This window comes from Trichoderma camerunense, assembly GCF_050948025.1.
Source record: "Trichoderma camerunense strain CBS 138272 chromosome Unknown V8C40scaffold_22, whole genome shotgun sequence".
NCBI lineage: Eukaryota > Fungi > Ascomycota > Sordariomycetes > Hypocreales > Hypocreaceae > Trichoderma > Trichoderma camerunense.
Genome location: NW_028145348.1, coordinates 14,285 through 35,097, shown reverse-complemented (window position 1 = coordinate 35,097; position 20,813 = coordinate 14,285). Strand labels below are relative to the sequence as shown.

Genomic DNA, 20,813 nt, shown 5'->3' with positions numbered 1-20,813 from the left:
GATATTGCTACTGGAGTAGTGTTTGGATTTCTGACAACATGGGATATCATTCTGTTTAAATATCTACGCAAATCCCCCCATATGCTCGACTCACAGTTTTTTGCTCAGGTCAGCGAAGCCTCGTGAACGGCCATCAAGAAGAGAGGGGGAAACCAGCATCACGGCCATGTCACGAAAAATCTAATACGATTGATCACAATCACGATCATAATGACGCCCACGCTCTATATGGAAATGGCCGGTTCGAAAGGATGGAGTGACGCCAGCTAAACGATGTATGAACAAAGCTGAAACTTCACTCGTAATTATCTTGAAGCTTACAAGATAATTTACAAACTAACTTCTTACTCAGGGTTACCTGCGGTGCCATGGTTGGGTTAATTATGATATGAAAGCATGTGTGTGTTTTCGATTTCGATTTGGTGTTATTACAAGATCAATTTTTCATGTTCCCGACCTCGTTGTCGTGTTACACAGGGCCGAGCCTGTTCGAGCCTGTTCTAGTTCCCATCATGATTCGCTGTCAGACTATGTTTCAATTAACTACATCATAACATTCCTCAATCTCAGATTTGCTTTGCCACCTGTCAATCTGCCCATATCGGGGCTATAACCGATATCTTATGCATAAGCAGCCCACCCTATAAAGACGAGTTAGTATATTCAGCTGTCACACCAAGTGAGAAGTCAGATTAGAAAAGGTCTCAGTATTACGTACCAGAATACAACACCGCAAGATTTCGCTCGTCTGTTGCCTGGTTGATGAGATCATTGACTGTGGCCGTCACGCTCAGCGTCTTCGAAAGCTTCTTCCTCACAACCTCCAGGGCTCGGTCGCCTTCAGATGGCTCATTCAGATGGCTGCCAGACTTCTTTCCCTTCTTCGTGTCCACATCTGCTTGGTCGGCGTCATCAATGGCTCCGTCATCATCTTGTCGGGCCTTTTGCAATTTGGCCAGCCGTACCGGAGACACGGACCAGCTATACAGAGGATCGTATCGTAACACATCCAAGATTGTCATGATTGAGTACTGTTCTTCTCTGAGAGCATCAAGAGTGACCTCACAACAGCGGCGGAATACGCCCTCTGTCTTTGTTATTCCCATACCATCCACAATGTCTCTGGTAAGGCGGAAAGGTACAAGCTCCGGCACCGGCAGAATTCTGCCAGTCTCAAACGCGATACCCAGGTCAATATGGACGACCTCTCCAGTCTTGGTATCCAGCAGGATGTTGTGGCCGTGGCGGTCACCCAAGCCGAGCACATGTCCAAGCATCGATATAGCGGCCGTGCTGCGCGTGTATGCTAGCCGCTTTACGAACCACTCATCGGGGTCTACAAAGTATTCCATGAAGAAGTATCGCATGACGGGCTGAAACCTTTCCGTGACCTTTCGGTATGTGCTGATACGCTGTTCTACCGTTCTGTTCTGGACATTGAATATCTCTTTTCTGCATTGCGAGCCCTTAAGATCGCGTGGGTAGTATCGTTCATGTGCTGGCATGAGAAATTCATGTAGAGGAATTGTGTCGCGGACAAACTCGATAAGTCCAGACGAGGCTGTCAGCGGAAGCACTTTATATGTTCGAATGCCTAGGTTCCTTTGTCGTGTAGCTCTATGAAGCTTGAGCAGGGACGACACTGCCGCAAAGACTTGCTCCATGATGGCGTCTTGACGAAGATCGTCCTGCCCACCCTTCACCAACTGCTTATATTTTGCGCCATCCGTTCCAATGGCGGTGATAATCTTCGGTGCACTCACACCCGAGGCGATTGTCATAGTTGGTTCGAGTCTTGAGATCAAGGGGACCCTGGAATAATCCCTGTTGGTATTGACCTCGATGTGCATGGTCGGGGGAGGTATGCGAAACTTTGCGAGATAGTTCATCAAATTTTTGGCTGCTGTAGAATCTTTCAACGCAACTTTGGCACCGGACTTGTACTTCGCTTGGTCTCTTTCTAGAGCAAGGCCGTGATAGCCTTTGCTTGTCTTCTCAATCGAAACCCAGATATCGGCAACGGCTTTTGTGCTTGCAAGCTTTGTTGCGATTTTGTCGTTGGCCCTGACACGAAGGACTGCAACCTCGTCCTTTTGTTGCACTCTCGCTTTTGTGCCAGACCAGATATGATACATACCATGGTAAGGGTGATCCACGCAAATATTGTATACCAAATTTGAGAGCAGCTCTTGAAACGGTGAATCTTGGTTCTGCAGTCGTGATGTCAACTGGCTCATAAGGCCTGCGAATTTGGCCGTAGGGACTTTGGAGAGATGTCGCGTTACTGCTTTGTTTGTCGCTTCATCGTCCGACTTTTCTAGCCACAGCGCCGTGAATCGCAAGGCATCATTATTATGTTCGTCAGAAGCCGCCAGTGATAGCAGATAGTTTTCAAGACTTAGACGAACAAACTCGCTGCGAGTCATTTCCACACGGCGTAGCTCTTGCTCGTCAAGTTCAAGCCACTGCTTTTCTTTTGACAGGACATGTGTGTATTTGGCTTTGAGTTGCGAGTCTCTCGTGGAGGAAATAAGCGATTTTAGTTCCTCAACTTCATCATTCTTGCCTTTCTTCAAGTTTTGCAAACGTGTGAGATCCTCCAAGCTGTCCGGATCTTGGAGCTGCTCGTCGCAAAAGACGGCAAACTGGTGAAATACCAAGCCCGCTTCTTTTGCTTCGACGCCGCCTTTGAGCTCCTTAAGTGCTGGCTCTAAATACTTCTTTTGTATATCTCGGGGCTTTTCCAAACGTGCAACGGACATCCTATGGCCAATCTTCGAAAGAAGGTCAGACCGGCTCACAGGTATTGCTTGTTTCTTCAACGCTGTAATGTTATCGATGCCCTGAAGCATTTTAATCGATGTGGTCATCTCTCCGTGATCCCATAATGAGTTTGCCACTTCTATCTTGATAGCAACATCGACATGAACGCCCAAGTCTTCGCAAGGCTTTATAAGATCACTTAGAGCCGTCGAAATGTTTAGCGATTCTTGTGTAGCTTGGTGATAGCGATAGATACCGGAAGCTAAAAGCATCGACTTGATTTCCATCTGCCGTATGCCTGCCACGGAGAGTGTGGCATTTCCAAGAAGTGATGCGTGTTGAGTAAACATACTCATGGTCGTTCCTCGACAAGACAGGATTTGGCTGACGTCGTCATATCTGTATGCGTCTTAGTAGCTGCAGCTTCACTTGACATTTGGGGACATTTTCACTTACATGCCACTTTTCATCCATTGGCTACGTTCCTGGAATCGGCTCATCAGACTCTCCAGTTCTGTTACATCTGCAATGTTTAAAATCTCGTCTAGCTCAGAGAGTGCTGCCAAAGCTCCCAATCCACTCCTCAATGCTGTTGCATTGCGGTTGCCGCCGACTAGATTTTTCATCGTACGAGCAAAACCATCATATACAGCTGTCCGGACTGATAAGAGGTTCGTAGCCTGATGCATAGTCTGGTAAGCCTTATATGTTACGACAGCATGGTGGTCGCTTGTGGCTGGCACGGGAAGGTTCCATATTTCGAGTCTTCTAGCAGTATGAAACGTGCTTTTTATAGAAGACGGAGTTGAGCCAAGATTCTGCTGGGTTTGCATTAGAGAATTAGACAACCCGGCAAATCCAAGAGCGCCAAGCGCTTTCACTAGGGCATGGGCGTCTGATTCCGAAGCATTTTGTCGCAGGCGAATATGGCTATCGTACTGCGCGCCTCGGAATGCTAGATTCTTCGTTCCTTCTTGCTCGTATTCCAAACGAGATAGGACATTTGACAAGCTTGCATCTTCAGGTAGGCCGTAGTACGCATCCGGATCATCAATATTTTCGAAGATCGCTAACAAAGTTTCGTTGATATCCGCTTCTTTGGCAATGGAAGCCCTTCGAGATGCGCGGGCTGTTTCCGAAGTGGCTATTTCAGCGAATAGGAGAGCCGTTTTGTGCATACCACAACGGGTTGCGGATGCTGCTGCCATAGAGTAATCAACATCCAGCCAGTGCAGTCGATCTGCTATAGATACCTCTTTGGGATATTCTTGGGTTCTAAGATAGAGAATTGTGTTGATCAGGAGTTTGATGTTATCTCTAGCCGTAGGCTCAGTCGACCCTAGCCATTGCTTCAGGGCACCAGACAGCGACTTCTTCGTAGCTTGCTGTTGCTCCAATTGGAAGTAGAGCACTAGGTGGACGATGAAAGGGAAGGCCTTTTCAGCAAATCCATTGACCTTTAGTAGTACTGGCGCAAGTACAGAGAGAAGGATTGAACTGGGTACGGATTGAGCAAGGAATGCACTCAATCGCCGTAGCCAGTTCTGCGACGTAACATCTTCACCCCAAGAAAACTGATCATCTTCAGGTAGTTCAGCAGATGCCGCTTCTGAAGGGGGAGTGCGGTATGAGCCCCATTGAGATGCAACGAAAAGCGACTCAGACAAGCTTCGCTGCCCCGCCGTGACAAGGGGTCCATCATCTTCCACGACGGCTTGCGATATTGCGGTTCGCAAAGTGGCTTCAGCTAAACCGGCTGTCACAGAGTTGGGATCCATCGTAAGACCTTGAAGGAGATGAAGAAGCCCCATTTCGGATCCATGAGGCCCTGGTGCTATCTTTTCGTATTGATCAAGCCGTGATTCTCGCAAGATATCTTCAGGTATGGTCCCAGAGGCTAGAAACGAACGACCGACGACTCGTCCTACCCAGGATAGATAGTTCTCACTGAGGCTTTGCGCTCCACAACTCTTCCATACCGCTGAAGCATGAGCAATGGCACTCTGATCGCTATCAACAACGTCGTTCCTACTATGTGTTGGGATTGTAAAATCGCCACAAAGAAGGCCAAGAGCAAGTTGGCGCGAAGCTTCGTTGAGGAGCTGGCTCTCTGCTGTTTCATCATTTAGTATATCTAAAAGGAGCTTGCTTTCCGAAGTATTCTTCTCCGCATTCCCGGAAGATCGTATATGGGCTGCCGACAGTGTGATGGATTTGAATAGGTCATTCTGCGACTGGCTCTCGAATCTTGGGGATGTGTAATCTGCAAGATACTGGCTGAACCACTCATGGAACTTCTGTGCTTTACTCATAGTGGCCTTGAACTGGCTCTCCTGTGTAGTGCTGGACTGACTGGACTCAAGGAAAACCCTCAGAGATGCCAAGGCGGACAGAGAGTAGCCAGCAAGAAACGATGGTACTTGGGTCAAGTATATTTTACCCCGAGAGAGTAAATATTGGCTCATTCCGAGCGCATCGTCTGCGCATTCTGAGTCCACAATGAAGCCTCGAATAGAGCTCAAGAGCATCTCCAAGCAGTACGATTCTAAAGCCACAGGCCCAGCCAAGCAGACCAGAATCCTCACCTTGCGAAGGACAGAGCATGCATGAAGAGAGCCGAGCGCCGGATGCACTGTATTGAACAGCCTCCGAGCAATCGCAACTACCACGGCTGGTGTCCAAAGATCGTGAAATTGGAATTCCGTGCCTTGGCAAAGACGGATAAGTTCATTGAACACAGGCTTGGCTCTGAACATTGGTTGTTGATTCGGCGGAAGATTGGCAGGTGAATGTGCAATAGCCTTGATTGCTTGCAAATTTTCACCAGCATATTTGAGGTGCGCTTGTTTCAAAAAGACCTTCTCTACGGGGTCTTCTTGATCAATGAGATCAAACAAAAGGGCAACAATGTCGATGAAATGAACATATACCGACTCGATGTATGGCTTTGTGCCCAGTTTTTGCTTGATGCGATCTTCTCCCTTTATCTTTTCTTGGCTCCCAAACGTAGTCGCATATAGTAAGCCATATGACAGCGCGGTTGCAAAGTTTTGTTGGATAAGCTGATTCTCTGGTATACCGACGAGTCGAGCTATGTCGGCACTTGTATTCTCCTGTCCTCGCATTATTGCTAGACCGATGGCTTCAGCTTGTGCAGATTTCAGCAAATCCCCAAGGCTGGCATATCCAAAGATAGAATACGGAATGGTCTCAACAGTCTTCATTTCTAGCCAAGTGTATAGCAGCTGGCGAGAAAACAGCTGAAAGAGTTCTGTTGGAGACTTGAGATTTAGGACAAGGGAGATGTCAGCTAAGCATCGTTTTGCGTAATCCGCTGATTGTGATATGTTGCCCGGAGTTTCAAAAATATGATAGGTGCATCTCCTGAGAAGAGTAGGCCAGCTGCAAGCGATCTTGGATAGAACCAACAAACGGAAGGCAATGCCTGCGCTATTGTCAGGGTCTGCTGGAAGGTTGTCTAAGATGTCGACAAAAACCTCATCGTGCAACATTAAAATATAGAGCTCAAATATATCAGCCACCCTCTCTGCAATGAAGCATTTGACTTTCATTGGACCCTTCTTCAGTATGAGAAGCAACGAGGTTCGACATGAATCAAGCCCCAGGCTACTCCCGTACTCAGGATTGATTCTCAAAAGAGTGAATAATAAGCGGGCGAGAGACATTTGAGTCTTGGGAGAAAGAATGTTGGAAGGCAAACAGACTTTGACAAAGTGATCATAAAGATCACCAACACGATCTGCCAGATTCTGGTTATCATGAAGCCAGGTATTGCTTAGGCCATCGATCACCTCAATGCAAGTGGTCTGGGCAACTTCACATGACTGATATTCGGGTTTCCCGACTATCTCTCCAAGCCTCTCGACTATATCCAAAGCCGATTCTCCATCCATGATAAGATCTGATCTAACAATCTCTATTAAGAGACGCTGGCATGAGAGTAGCTCGTCATCGGACAGTGCCAAGAGTTCCTTGATGTATGAAGGTGTCAATAAGCCCAGTTGACTTCTATCCTGGTAGATGAGTTTCAGAAGTGTTAATCGCAGCCTCGTGTCGATGTCGAATGCTTGGGAATTTAGACAGAGCTGTATATTCTGCCTTGGGGCTGAATAAGCATTGGATGCCGTCACAACTTGGCTGTCGTAGGAGCCGAAATCGTCATCCAGATCCATGAAGTCTGAATGGTCTCCTGAGCGCTGACTTGCCTGTCGATGCTCTATGACTTCGGACATCTTGGAAAGAAGATTGAGAATGCCTGGGCTATTCGCACACATCTGGCCTAGATTGGTTGTGCTGATTTCGGGTATGCAGGGCCTCAGCTCTTTCAAAGTCAACTCGATGAAAGCTGCAGGCTCAACAGAACTCAATGCAGCTGAAATACCGCCCTCGGCTAGCTCCAATAGAAGCGTCTCGAGGGAAGAAGATTGAGTCGAATTAAGGTCGTTCAGATGTGGTATCAGTAACGTTCCCATGATACAAGCAGACATGAGGCTTCGAAACCGGTCAAATGATATTTGGGTTCCGCCGTCACTGGCTTTTTTCGTCCATGACACACACAACTCTTTCAGCTCTTCGAGCTTGGGATAGAGGAGTTCTAAAACAAGCTTCTTTAGAGCGAAAAAGCTGGTGGCATCAGCAGCCAGAGGGAGAGCTTCCTTAGCCGATGAATAACAACACTCGTTGGAAATGGTATCGCTAGTTTCATGTCCCAATAAGAGAAGGTATTCGTTAAAATCTCCAATCTCTCTCTGGGATATCCATGTCTCGCCCAATGAACCACCAGAGGCAGAATCTTGGCGAGTTAAAGAAATGGGTTGGGCTCCACAGCATAGATGCAAAATGTTGACGAGATCATTGGGGCGTGTATGTGCGGATTGAAATGATGCATATGATAGCTCACCTGTTTAGTATATCGGTGTTAGCATGTATCATGGAGTTTTCTGACCTTGAAACGTACTCGGATTCCACCGTAAGAAACCCCATCGTATGATGTGGCTCGAGGTGCTATGGCTAGCGCTGGGCAGCCTTGAATTGCGAACATGGAATAAATGTGACATCAATGCAAGAGACGTGTCGCATAACACACCAGGTCCGTTGATATCTGCTGTTGTAATTATGCTGTTTATATCGTCGGACAGGTTATGGTATGGCAAAATATCAGTTTCGATTATGCTGTGCAGTAAGAGACAAGCAGCACGACTTGTAGCTGGAAGGCTGACTGAACGGGCAGCCAAATGCCATATTTGCCTCCATATATCCTGTTGAAGTCGACACTCTTTGGACCATAGAGCGCAGCTATAGAAACATGGTTAGCAGTGGTAGGCACAGGCGCGGTTCGAGATCTCACCTGGCGCAGGCAATTAGGGCCCAAGACGCTGTGATGGTATTTTTATCTCCAGCAAAACCAACAAGGTCTACAAGAAGGTCGTCGATTTCGTGGTGACTCAACGTATTGGTTACAAGCATGAATGGAACCAGCTGCAAAGCAGTTCGAACAACTCCGGCATGTTGCGACTTGAGCTTGATTCTGATGGGATTTGGGTCCTGTTGGATCCGTCGCCTTTTCCTGGGTTGCTCTCTATTGTCGGCATCGTTGTCGATGGTATCCTTTTTAGGACGTAACAATATCGCCTCCAAGAGGGCAAGGTTCTGAACTATTGCCCAGTGGCTTTCTCCTTCGATATTGTGAGGACGGAGTCCAAATAGGCCAAGTTGCATGACATGTCCTCGTGATGGTGATGGGGTGAAGGTCAAATCAGCAAGTTGTAGACGAAATGCCTCGCTTCGTTTGGAATACTCTTGCCATAGGGGCTCGATCAGGTTTTCCAATTCATTGCGTACATTTGCGTCCCAAAGATTAACCGCAAGATGCTCCAGATGTAGATGCATAAGATATATACTCCTGCATATCTCATTCCTTAGAGCTTTGATGAGTTCATCCTGAGAGACCTTTTCCGCACGCCACCAGTAGCCCATATGAGGTAGCAGGTCTTTCGCCAAAGCAATCGCATCGTCAAGGTTATCTGCTTCAGTGGCTCGAAAGACTGTGTTGATGATTGAAAAGCACAGTGTCTGCGTGGAACCGGGGCTAAGGTGCTTGGTATTCAAGACTCTCAGGGCTAGGTTGGTAATGTCTTGCGCTCCCCGAAGAATCGGAGCATTGGCCGCTGAGACTAGGTGATAGAGTCCTTCAAGAGCATCCTTCAATGGACCACCTTCTGTCTGTCCAGTATGACGTTGGGCTTGTGTTGCCGAGTTTGACCTTGGCAAGGTCCGAGAAGAGGCAGTCGGTGCGGGAGAGGGCCTCGTAGTATGAGGCAAAGAAGCTGTGTTGGATTCATTCGGAAGGATATGGTGGGCAATATCGAGAAATAAGTCGACACAGGCCTGCCATGGCTCCGCCTTTTTTCTGGCAAAGAGCTCAGCGTTAGCCTGCCGAGACACAATTTCTGTCAATGCTTTGACGTAACCTTGCAATAGCGGCCGCACAAAGTCCTCATCAGGTCCAGGCAGGACTTGGGTGATGTGATCTATGACGGCAAGCATCGTCTTTCGTCCTATCTTGGCGGCTCCGCGGATTGCTGCCATCCTGACTGCGGCCGCACATTTGGACAGCCGTGTTGCGGCAGTATTCGCTGTCGACTGTGACTTTTTCTTGTCATAATAATTTGGTTTTTCACGGAGCACGAAGTTAAATATGGCTTCGAATATCTCGTGGTAGCTTTTGTCTCCCAGCTTAGACCTGAATAATGTTAGAGCTAGGGGCACCATACACGGGAGAGTAGGTCATACAGATTCGCTGATCTATTTCTTGGGTTCAAAAATTGGGACAGATCTTAAGAAGAATATTAATAATGCTGAACTCGATTTGGGCAACTGTGGCTCTTCACGTACCATCCACAGCTTTCTCACGTTCTTTGACGTTGCCTGATTTCACCTTGTCTGGGGTCATTGTTAGTGAGAATAAGACACATTATAAGAGAAGACGATATACGCACTCGCAAGGAGCATGACGCTCTCTCCGTGAGAGTCAGAGGATGCCATTGTGATTTTTGCATTCGAAAAAAAATGAATCGCCAAGTTTAATCTCTATAATATGACTATTGCTTGCTTGCTGATGCGTATCGGGTTTCTATATGTATTTTGGCCATAGAATGGTTCGCGTCGCGACAGTGCTGCAGCCGTCAATAAGCCGTTGGAGCAGCAGCAGTGCGTATGAGCGTCTATGATGAGAGTATCATAAAGAAAAAAACAACGAGCTGGATTAAAAAGAAGGAAAAAATCACAGAAAAAAAAGCACAAGTTATATATAAGAACAGGCCACTTTTTACGCTGAAATCACGAACAATTCACTTGTCTCCAGGCTTTCCACGAGCTGCGGCCCGTTGCCTAGAACTGCGTTTTGAGCTAGGCACAAGCGTGGACTTGTTGATTGTGCCGGCAAAATCCTCACCGCCTTCCCAAAGGGCGCCGCGAACGAGGCTGGCAGAATCGCCAAAATATCCAGAAGCTCCAATCCACCAACACGGTCGCTTCCTCAAGCTGGCACCGATTTGCGCGTCTGGCGGTTCTGGGCGGCTCCCGATATCGCGACTCATTCCAATTCCAATATGCAATAGCGTTTGATTGCCAAGATGGCCGAGATTACGACACTAGACGCCCTCCAGGCCCTGCACCGCGAGCTGTTGACGCTGAGCAGCGGTGGGGGCAGCAGCTCTGACAACTTGAGCAACGAGCTGCTGCTTGAAATATTTGAGAAGGAGTTGGGGAGACTATGGGAGCGTCCGAAGAAGAGCGAAAAGAGCCGCAGTACGGTGAAGACCGGTATGATGCACGACTTTGCAAACCAGCGAGGGAACGACATGAGCTCACATCTTCTAGGCAAGGTCTCTATTGACGGCAGCGAGTATTCGGTCAACGACAAGTTCCAGCAAGATGTGTTTGCGCTATCGGACGAGATCGACCTTGACGAGGTGGAAGCTGCCAGATACCTTCTCGACTCTCAGGATGATGTCTCTGTGCTGGGGCGATCGCTTCTCGAGTGTGCTGTGATCCGATTTCACCAGCAGCGGAAGTACGCACTGGATTCTTTCAGGCTATTCCTGGAGCTGAATAACCAGGACTACGAAGGAGAAGAGCCGAGCGCGTTAGAGGCCATCAAAGTTTACGTCGAAAACCGCCTACTGCGGAAAACGCATAATGGATCAAAGCGCCTTGCTTCGACTTGTTTACAGACCATGGTTGAAATCAAGTCATGGCTACAAAAGCTGGGAGAAAAAATGACAGCTGCTCAGACTCTGGGTAACGTGCCCACGGATGATCTGCCAGAGGAGTTGGAAACCGTAGAGTTCTCTCGCGTGAGCCTGATTCAGCAGCACGAAGCTTTGGGTGTCATCCTGTGCGAGTGTGTGGACAAGAGACAAGCCGAAACCGCCGAGTTTACAGAATTCATCTCCGTTCTGAAAAAGTGGGATAAGTATGACACATTACTAGGTCAGTACCTTTACGTGCCTCTCTCCAGCAGACGTATGAACTAACGCGTACCTTATCCGGATAATAGTCCACCTCGTTCCTGCAATCGGCGCCTACATGTCTGTCTTTGCATCATCTGAAGGAGGCTATGACTTGAGGCAAGGAAGAGAGCTCAACACAAAGATTTTCCCACCCTCAGATGACTCCACTTGGCCGCTTCCCTTTCTACATGCTACAGTTCGTGCCTGGTGGCTTGCAGAGTATAGCGGGTGGTATCTAGACGATCCTCCCGAATCTGCTATCCCGCCAGGCACTGACCTTGATGAAGAGGATCGTCAGAGGTCAAAGCAGTTCTTGGACTCATTAAAAGATGGCGCGTTTGACTTCATGCTCTCGGTGGCTGGAGATATTCGATCTCCAGACTGGCACGACTCTGTTCGCGCTGGCATGCGCAAATGGCTGCAACGAAAGTCATCGCCATTGGTTTCCGAGCGAACCCAATTTTCCAACTTCTTTCAGCTGTGTTTGATGTCGCAGCTAGAGGTTTTCGTTGATGCCTTCATTACCAATCTACCTGATGTCCTCCGAAAGCTCAGAGTGGAAGAAGATGAGCAGCGCCAGCTCAGCCAGACACACGAACAAGACCTGGATTTGGAGAGGTTCCTTTTAATCATCGCATACGCTTATGAGGGGCGACCTGATGCCTCTGCAAACTTTTGGCAAGACCCAGACAGCAATCTCGCTGGATTTATGCACTGGGCTTCCCGGAGAGCCTCAACGCCTTTAGTTGCAGCCTTTTGTGAGATGCTCCAGGCTATTTCCGTGAATGACGAATGTGCCACCGCAGCCCACGAGTTCCTCCTAGACGAAGGCCATCACTCGTCTGGCAAAATGAGAAGGACTCAATCCCTGACATGGGCTCAAATATTCAAAGAGCTTGATTTCTTCTCCGACAAGATTAAGCAGAAGCCTACTCCAGCCCAGACAACTAGATTTCGGGGCGGAAAGCCGGCTGCCGACGTCATAGAAACCGAGCCTGAGTCATCCATGATGCTTGAATGCTATCTGCGCCTGATAACGAAACTGGCGAGCGAGAGTGAGATTACTAGACAGTTTTTGTTGTTGAACTCGGGCTACAATCTTGTCGATATGCTGTACGAGTTGGCTAGCAGCCCTATACCTTCACAACTGCGTGGCTGCGTCTTCCTGGCCTTGAAGTCTCTGGTTAGCCGCAAGAGTCTTCAGGAGAACCATGCCATGTGGAGATGTCTAGAGAATTGGATCTCGGGTGGCTACGTTGGTGCAACAACTGCGGGCACGATACGTTCATTGCAACCAGCACCCCTGGTATCAATGGATCGCATTTTTGACGAGATGAGCAATGGCTTTGAGGATCCCGAGTCTTTCATTAGGCTCTTGCTCGAACTGGTTACCCCTGCAAGCGATTCCAACCCTCTGAACGACGGATTGCCGTTTCCAGAGAACCTTGGTGCCAGCTCTCGAGCGCCTGGAATTGAAGTCTATATCGATTTTGTGATTGGTCTTGTTTTTTCATCAAAGATTCAGGATCTTCAAGACGTTCACCAAACAAGAGTGCTCAGACTCAGCTGCCTGGAATTTATCCTTGCCTGCCTCACTACATTTAACGAAGATCTCCTGGTTTTGGCGAACGAGACGAACATTGCTATCGACTCTTTGGTCTCGACGACGGATTTGGCGACATATGTCAAGATGCATCCTTTTGCGCGGGTGATGGAGTGGATGTTCAACGACAAAGTGATGACCGCCCTCTTTAACACCATTCACCAAAAGTCTGTCGATATCGGCAACGCGACTCCGGACTCACCGCTCATCTTGGGTGTGCTGCGTGCGATAGAGGTCATAACGAAAGTTCTGGACCTTGAAACCACCTACCTCGATCTTGTTCGTCCGTTAATTAAAACCCAGTCTGGTTCACGTAGGCAACCTGTCGCCAATGCTGCGTATGCTTCGTTCCAGGATGGGCTGGTGACGAGATTGAATCTTGTGGTAGATTTGGGCAAGTACTGCGGCATTGGTCACCCTGACTTGACTTTAGCCTGTCTCAAGTTGCTGGAGAAGATGTCTTCATCATCCAAGATCACAGCTGCCTGGTCTGGAACTACTCGCCACGCCCATAGAAACAAAGCAATCGTTGCCATGGAAGCAAATGGAGAGCACGAAGGCATATCGCGAGCGTTCATCGCCGAAGTAATGACGCCTCTTGAAGCTGGGAGCGGAGCAGATTCACCTCTCTATGTAACAAAGGTGTATATCTTGGACTTTTTATATCAGTGCCTTCGAATGACGCCAAAGGAGCCTACCATTGCGCACTTGCTGCTGGGTTTTAAATGCGGACTGGATTCGCTCTCGGTCGAAGTCAACAGCTCTTTTGCATCCCGCACCTCACTCTTTCACAGTATACTGGGGCTCCTACTAGAGTCTCCTTCCAACGATGCACTCGGCGGCATGAGACAGTGGTTGATTGGCATCAAATCTCGCGTGATGCGTATATTAAATATTCTTTGGAGTTCACCACTGTCATCCGGAATTGTCGTCCGAGAGCTTCGAGAGAATGAACTTCTCTTCCATCTTCTTACTCGTGAGACGGTTATCCAGCCAGACTTGTCCTGGGAAGGCCAAACTGTTGGAAATTCACAATTTCCAATGACTGACGGAGCCGTGACGCTGATTGAGTTTCTGACCCTTCGAAGTATGACTATGGAATACATAGCCATGGAACTTTGCAAAATAGCCCAGGGGCGTATGCCTGGTGTGAAGAGACGCATATTTGATGCCCTCAACGGCCAGATTGTTTCAGAGAGCAATGAGACAATACAAACCCCGACTGTATTCGATTTGTTCGACTTCCTCTTGCCAGATGGATTTTGGGAGATCCCACCGCCGTCGATTCAATTCTACAAAGACCTGGATCTCTCTGCATGCCTGGAGCAAGATGCCGACGCCAACCAAGTATACAACCTGGAGCGAGTCAGAGAGATCCTTTTGCTAAAGAGAGGAGAAGCGCAGCAGAATGCAGTCATCGCGGCTAATGACATGGCGCTTATCGAAAGAGAAGAGGTTATGATTATGGAGTATCTTATTTCGTCTGACAGGCAAAAACAAATTGCCTCGCAATGCCTCCGAGTCTTGCGGTCATGGATCAAGGTGTTGCTGGTCATGGTTGAATCTTGTGACTACAAAGGTGTAGCACAGACCTCATTCTTCCTTCAAGCATTACAGGCTATTCTGCCGAGTTTGGAAATGTTCGCTGCAGATCGTCCGGAGGAAGCTTTGGAGCTGGCCAAACTGGCAAGGGTCTTGCTCTTCAAGCTTGATCTCTCGCCTCTTTCAGCCGATGACAAAAGTAATAGAACTATCGGCAACCTAGTCAGCGACAAGCTGTACCAGCTTTTCCAAACCTGTCTCCAGGCCATTGGCAAGTGGGCAGGTTCTCCTCAGTTGAGATCTGTCTATTACGAGATTTGCTACCGGTATCTGACGGGCATGTCAGAAGATGTTGGGCCACTGAGCGCCAGCCGCCCAAAGACGTTCAAAACTGTTCAGGTATATGGCGAGCGACTCATTAATGTCGTTTGCGACGATGCCTACTGCGGAGAGCCGGCATGCCAGACGGCGGCCTTGATCTTCCTGGGCGCTTTGGTTCACATGGACAGCCAAGAGCGAGAGAACTATATTGTTGAGACGCTTAACAAGCTGAATTTCATCGGTATCCTCATTGATTCTCTACGAAATATTATGAAGGAATGGCATGATGTCTTTGCTTCCAGTACGTTCCCCCCTCCCCATTCTCTCAGAACCCTGAAGCCGGTCTCATACTCATGCTAACGATACTTGTGTCCAGACAATACTGATCAGCAAAACTTCCAAAATGCCCGCCTCTCCATCATCCTCCAGTTGGCCCAGTCTCGCACCGGCGCCAAGTACATCCTCCACGCCAACATTTTCCGCACCCTCGAAAACTCTGGTCTCTTCGCCGCCGATCCTGAGCTACAGATCGACGCAGCAAACCCTCGCGCCCTGGAGCAGCATTACGACCTGCTTGCCAGAGTTGTGCGTATCATTGGCGCAGCTATTCTCAGTCGCGGCAATAACAACGTGACGCAAGGACGCAAGTTCCTAACGGATCACCGCATGCTTGTCAGCCATGCTTTGAAGCGCAGCGCGGGCATTGGCACCGGGAATGAAGACCAACGCCTGGAAGAGCGGATCGAAGAACTCGCCGACGCACTGGTGGTCGTCATTGCTGCAACAAGCTTCTTGGAAGTAAGCCAACTCAAGCCATTGGGCACTTTTTTTTGAGCACTTTTCTTTTGAGACTTTTTTTTTGAGCCCTTTTTATTTTTTGGTCTTCTAACCGTTTGAGAGAATTACGTGAAAGTGCTAACCTTATCCTTTCATAGTTTGAAAATGATATCCTGCCAGAGCCCAAGCAGCTTGACCATGCGCTGTTTCATTAGGCGAGAAGCGTGAGAGAGGATCTGGGTTTTTATTAAGGTTTTTCTAGAAATATGTAAGGCATGATAATGGCAAGGTGCTTTGTTATTTTTGTGGTTTTTTTTTTATTCTTGATTTTTGAGTTGTTGCTCGTTTCTTCTTGAATGAAAGTAAGAACAGATGGGCGTTTGCATGGAATGGATTGCGCAGACATGAACTATGAATGTTTCATAGGAATGGTAGTAGCAGGAGAAATTGTGGCGGTAGAGAAAGAGAAAGCAGGTCGTCTAGAGACAATAGATGTCTATACCTAGTAGCTTTATCAAGATGCAGTCACTGACACAGTGAAACATGTTGATGTGGTGTGTGTTTTACCAGATTTCTGTCGCTTTTTCATGAAAATGTCACAGGCAAAAATCTTACAAAGGGATATCGAAAATTAGATTGACTGCAAATTTAGTATATTTTTCTCTTTTTTTGTAGTGATAGTAACGCTATATATAAAGAGGTTATATGGTCATATGCAAGCCTGAATATTTATGCGAAAGCAATCGAGAGTCTAGCTAACGACTTCTGCTGCAGTGGGAATAGAAGAGGGGCAACAGTTCTCGATAAATAACGTCTGTGCCCTTGAGATGTATCGCTGGAGTCGTGATGGTATTGCCGAATGATATATGAGAGGATTTCGGTTACGGTGAGACTGATAAAAATGGCGTCATTGGCTGAAGTATCCGTACAAACAGGTAGTGGTATCATTGTTCGTAATGCGTTGTTAACAAAAAGAAGAAGAGGTGTAAGTATGGCGTTATTATTCCATGGCTTGCGCTTTGCGTTTGCCTTGGCGCGTTCTCGTCATGAGTTTTAGCTCCAGCGGCCAGTATCCTTTTGTCTTGGTTGAGTAGTTATCACGAGGCTTCATGTCGATCTTGGCTCTGCACATGGGACATTTGCCCCTTGTTGATTCGATGCTAAGCGAGGAGTAGAGGCATTGGGCACAGAATAGGTGTCCTGGGGTTTGTTAGCATTCTACGTGAATATTATATCCATAACTTGCAGTTTGCAGCTTGCAACCTGCAAGACAAAGCGAGGCACAGCTTACCACAATGCGTGAGAGTCAGTCCCGTCACGTCGTCCATACATATTACGCACTGGAACGCGGACAGTTTGACTCTGTTATCCACCTCCGGCTTTTTCAGCTCCTCAGGGACGTCGTTAACTTCGGTGAGGTCGATCGTAGTAAAATCCTCGTTTTTCAAATCAGCGCTCGACCCAGGTCTCGGCGGGGTGGAGCCGAACAAGGGCCAGTTTTCGCCGTCATCGTCGTCGATCACTGTCTCTAAGGATGTGGGCTGAGCGGCAGAGGTAGAAATCCTCCGCCGTTTGCTAGCATTTGGAGTAGAAGCTGAGGAGTCGTGATCCTCGGGCGGCTGCTGAGCCCGGCTGCGCAGCGATCGCCTTGATGCCGGAGGCATGGTGGTGAATGTGGAGAGAGAAGGCGTGTTGGTAGTGTCGGCGATGGGCAGCGGGAAGCCAGGAAAGCCGTCAAGCTCGTAGAAAAGTTCGTCGAGGGCACTGTTATCGCTATCGAAAGCGGCTTCAGCAGAGTTTGGGGGATGAGCGAAGCCTTGGCCAGAGGCTGGTGGCGAGGCTGGAGTATCCGTCGTAGCGCTAATCCGGCTAGTGGATGTTGCTCTCGGCGCGCGAGCGTGATGAAGATGACGTGAAGAAGGCGCTGCAGACGCCGAGGTGGTAGCGGAGTTGGCTTGCAAAGCGGATGCTGAGTTGACGATTGAGGCCGGAGGTGGCGCAGGAGAGCTGCCGGAGTCAAACGGGAAGCGAGGGTCTGGGGAACGTCGCGGCGGCAGCGTTGGTGACTGGAGCAAGGGCGGCTGCGAAGTGAAGGGCGTCAAGGAGGATGCGAAGTCGCTCAGGTTAAAACCAAAGGCTCTGGCAGCGAGGACACCGATGTTTGGTGCGGCAGAATCATCCTGCAGCCAGTCGGTTGGCTGGTCGAGCTGGGTGCGGTAAGTCGACCAAAAGCCCGTCGACTGCGGGCCAAGCAGCAGCGGATGGCGGCTGAAGGGCGAGTTGAGGGGCGAGTAGGGATCAGGCTGCAGCGTGGTGAGGCTATCGAGGTTGACTGGGAATGGCCGTGGAGAGGCAAATTCGGACAAGTGTGAGAGTGCGTGAGGACGCTCCGACAGGAATCGGTTGAGTGGCGAAACCTGAGGCAGCGGCGGCAGCGGCGGCAGAATCGGGCGGGCGGTGGAGGTGGTGGTGGGAAATGGTGATGAGGCAGCAGCAGCGGTAGCAGAAGCGGATGCAGAAGCTGAAGCTGTAGAAGGCGCCGGTGCAAACGCAGAGGCCGAGGGAGAAATAGCCGCGGGAGACGCTGGAAGTGGTGAAAAGGGAAACGAGAGTCGCTGCGGCGGTGCGGTAGATGGTGAAGCAGTAGCAGTAGCAGTCGGAGGACCAGAGGCAGGACTAGCAGCGGCTGAAGCTGAAGCTGAAGCAGAGAATAGAGAGGCCGCAGAGAGCGCAGGTGGCCGCGACGAGCGATGTAAAGGCGGCAAAATCGATGTCGATGTCGATATTGATGCTGACGACTGTGTCTGTGTCTGTGCTTGTGCTGATAGCGGCAGTAATATCGATGCCGATCCTGAAGACGTCGAGAAAGTCAGAGTCGACGACGGTTGCGTCTCCATGCCCAAGTCAAAGCCAGGGCCCGAACCAGATGTCCGGCGTGGAGCCATTGACTGACGCATTCCTTTGACGAAAGGCCAGACAAAGGAAAAAAGACAGACGAGGATGAATGCCAGACACCAGCGAGGTGCAGGCAAGAAGGGCAGCAAGTGGGAATATAGGCTCTCGGATAGATAGATGCTAATAATCAATCACCGGATAGGTATCATGGGCGCCAATCTTTGCATCGTAGCATATCATTGTCTTTCTATCTCGGCAGCTAACCTCGGAGGGAGGGGGCTGAATGGCTTTAAGTTAAGACGGGGGAAATGTGAAAGAGGAGAAGAGGAACCATGATTACTAGCATCAAACACCAGAGTTTGGAGGCAAAAGCAAAATAAATGGGAAAAGGAAGGAAACAGGAAGAAAAAAAGCAAGAAAAATAAAAAGAGACAAATGAGGCGGAGGTGTGGTAATACAGCCGTAATATCGACCACGGGTTCGCCGAGGCTGGCTGTTGCAGCCGCACCGAGTCAGAGCCCGGACCCAAAGCTAGCGGGAAATGAAGCAAGAAAGAGGCAATTGGGCTGCATGTCTCAGTCTCAGGCTTGTTTTGTTTGTTGATTTGATTGCTTGCTTTTGATAGGGTTCTGCCGAGTCTTGCCGGGACATGGAAAGTATGTGCGAGACCGAGCCCCGGAAGAGTGAAAAAAAGAGGAAGACAGGGTTGATGGAATTGTTAGGTGGGAAATATTGGTACTACCGGTATATGCTTAGTACAGGCCCAGGGAATGATTTTGGTAGTGGCAATGGCTCCTACTAATCCACATCTACCGCAAATATACAGAGATAAAATGATGAAAAAAGCAGATGTACGGATATTGAGGGTATATAGAAGGTGTGAATATTTGTTTTTTATTCTTCCGCGGTACTAGATGAATCCATCTCTTTCATGGGTATCCGTACATACGAGTATGTACTTTGCAATTTGCCGCCTCTCGTTTCATCGATCCACCGCCTGCCAAGACAAGCCCTGCATGTACTTTTGTGTGTTTACGTGATTTTCATCTTGAATTTACTTGCGATTCCCATCTTCACCTTTCACTCTCAAATCTCCTCTTGCTATCGTGATACTCACTGCTTGCCTCGATTCAAGGCCGTCGTTTACCGCAGATGGTACGTCTTCCAGGTGGCGCCACGACCGCCGGCCGCTTATATCACGACATGCTAGTCTTATTACTCGTAACATTACGGCATCTCCCGCCGACTAACTAACAACTGGAAGACAAACAGCCGCCGCCTCGCCGATTCGCCTGTTTGCTTGTCCAGCTGCGGCTGAATGAATGGCAACAAGCATGCAGCCAAGGCCGGCCTATGTGTCAATCAATACTCGCTGAGCCACAGCGCTTCAGTGGAAGAAGGGTCACTGCACGCTCAAGGCGGCTCGGCTCTCCATCTCTGTCACGTCTTTTGCCTTTGTTTGTTGAGAAAACGATGTGATGGGCGACGTCTCGTCTCCCCCCTTGCTTTGTGAGTGATGATGACCTGGCAGTGATAAAATTAGAATGCCTTTCATGATAGACGATGTCCAAGGCCCCTTGCACCCAATTCCTTTGCTGGCCAACAACCAACCACAAGCCCAAAACCCCTTCATATCTCCCCCTTGTGATACAAGCTTCTGTTACACCTTGCTTAGAAACGTATCAGGCCCTCCAAATCATTAGCCGGTCGTGAAGTATTAGCAACTAGGACTCCTGGAAAGTCCTCGCTACGACCAATGCACGCGTGCCCTGCAGCTCGCCTCGCACATTGACGGCTATGTACGAAGATGTCTGCTGATGCCTCGCGCAAGGGACTCTTTTGCTAATATTGATGCCTGTGCCAGCGTCTATATCCTGCCTGTGGTCCATTTCTTCCGAGCTGCTGCTCCAACTGCAAGAGCTTGGACTCCAGAGAAATCACCTCTGCCTACAAATTTGATGATGTGGCTGCATTCCATGGTGAGCACGCGACAACTAGACTTAACAGGCCATCGATTGGAATCTAGCAAAAACAAGCGCATTGATTGCAAAGCCTTTCCATGGATGTCTATGGCCAAGAGGTACTAGACGCGCATCAGGCACTGCTGCCCGAGCTCAGCCATTCTCCTTGTCGTAACGTCCATCCTGGAGGACATGAGGTAGTAAGTATAATGAACCCGCGTCAATAGTTGATAGCCATGAAGAAGGATACTGTGGTATTGTTCTCCGAGAAAACATGTAACAAATCGACATATAGTAGCCACTCAAGCACCAAAGGATAAAGACAATATTCACATCTAATATTTCATTGTAGGTGCCAGCCTAATGAGACGATATACGAATTGAAGTGAGCCAGCCACTAAATATTGACAGAAAGGA

At 48.8% G+C, this 20,813-nt stretch overlaps 4 protein-coding genes across 4 annotated transcripts; 2 read left to right on the top strand and 2 right to left on the bottom strand.

Annotated features, from left to right (window-relative positions):
- Positions 1-240: 240 nt before the first annotated feature.
- V8C40DRAFT_256363 (DNA-binding protein kinase TEL1 domain-containing protein) lies at positions 241-10,175 on the bottom strand. The gene is made up of 8 exons (XM_083218262.1): positions 9,783-10,175; positions 9,679-9,726; positions 9,577-9,619; positions 8,132-9,526; positions 7,742-8,079; positions 3,220-7,684; positions 719-3,162; positions 241-641 (listed from the first exon to the last, which is right to left on the bottom strand). Exons 1-8 carry the CDS (start codon positions 9,826-9,828, stop codon positions 622-624), a joined length of 8,799 nt encoding a protein of 2,932 aa, XP_083068385.1. The 5' UTR covers positions 9,829-10,175; the 3' UTR covers positions 241-621.
- A 133-nt stretch (positions 10,176-10,308) lies between these two features.
- V8C40DRAFT_256361 (nucleoporin Nup186/Nup192/Nup205) lies at positions 10,309-16,158 on the top strand. Its single transcript, XM_083218261.1, has 5 exons — positions 10,309-10,608; positions 10,666-11,277; positions 11,345-15,064; positions 15,140-15,561; positions 15,699-16,158. The coding sequence occupies exons 1-5, from the start codon at positions 10,419-10,421 to the stop codon at positions 15,753-15,755; spliced, it is 5,001 nt and encodes a 1,666-aa protein (XP_083068384.1). The 5' UTR covers positions 10,309-10,418; the 3' UTR covers positions 15,756-16,158.
- Positions 16,159-16,214: 56 nt separating this feature from the next.
- On the bottom strand, positions 16,215-19,220 carry V8C40DRAFT_256360 (uncharacterized protein). Its single transcript, XM_083218260.1, has 2 exons — positions 16,832-19,220; positions 16,215-16,740 (listed from the first exon to the last, which is right to left on the bottom strand). Exons 1-2 carry the CDS (start codon positions 18,495-18,497, stop codon positions 16,541-16,543), a joined length of 1,866 nt encoding a protein of 621 aa, XP_083068383.1. The 5' UTR covers positions 18,498-19,220; the 3' UTR covers positions 16,215-16,540.
- Positions 19,221-19,855: 635 nt separating this feature from the next.
- V8C40DRAFT_256359 (uncharacterized protein) lies at positions 19,856-20,608 on the top strand. The gene has a single exon (XM_083218259.1). It carries the CDS (start codon positions 20,253-20,255, stop codon positions 20,520-20,522), a length of 270 nt encoding a protein of 89 aa, XP_083068382.1. The 5' UTR covers positions 19,856-20,252; the 3' UTR covers positions 20,523-20,608.
- Positions 20,609-20,813: the final 205 nt, after the last annotated feature.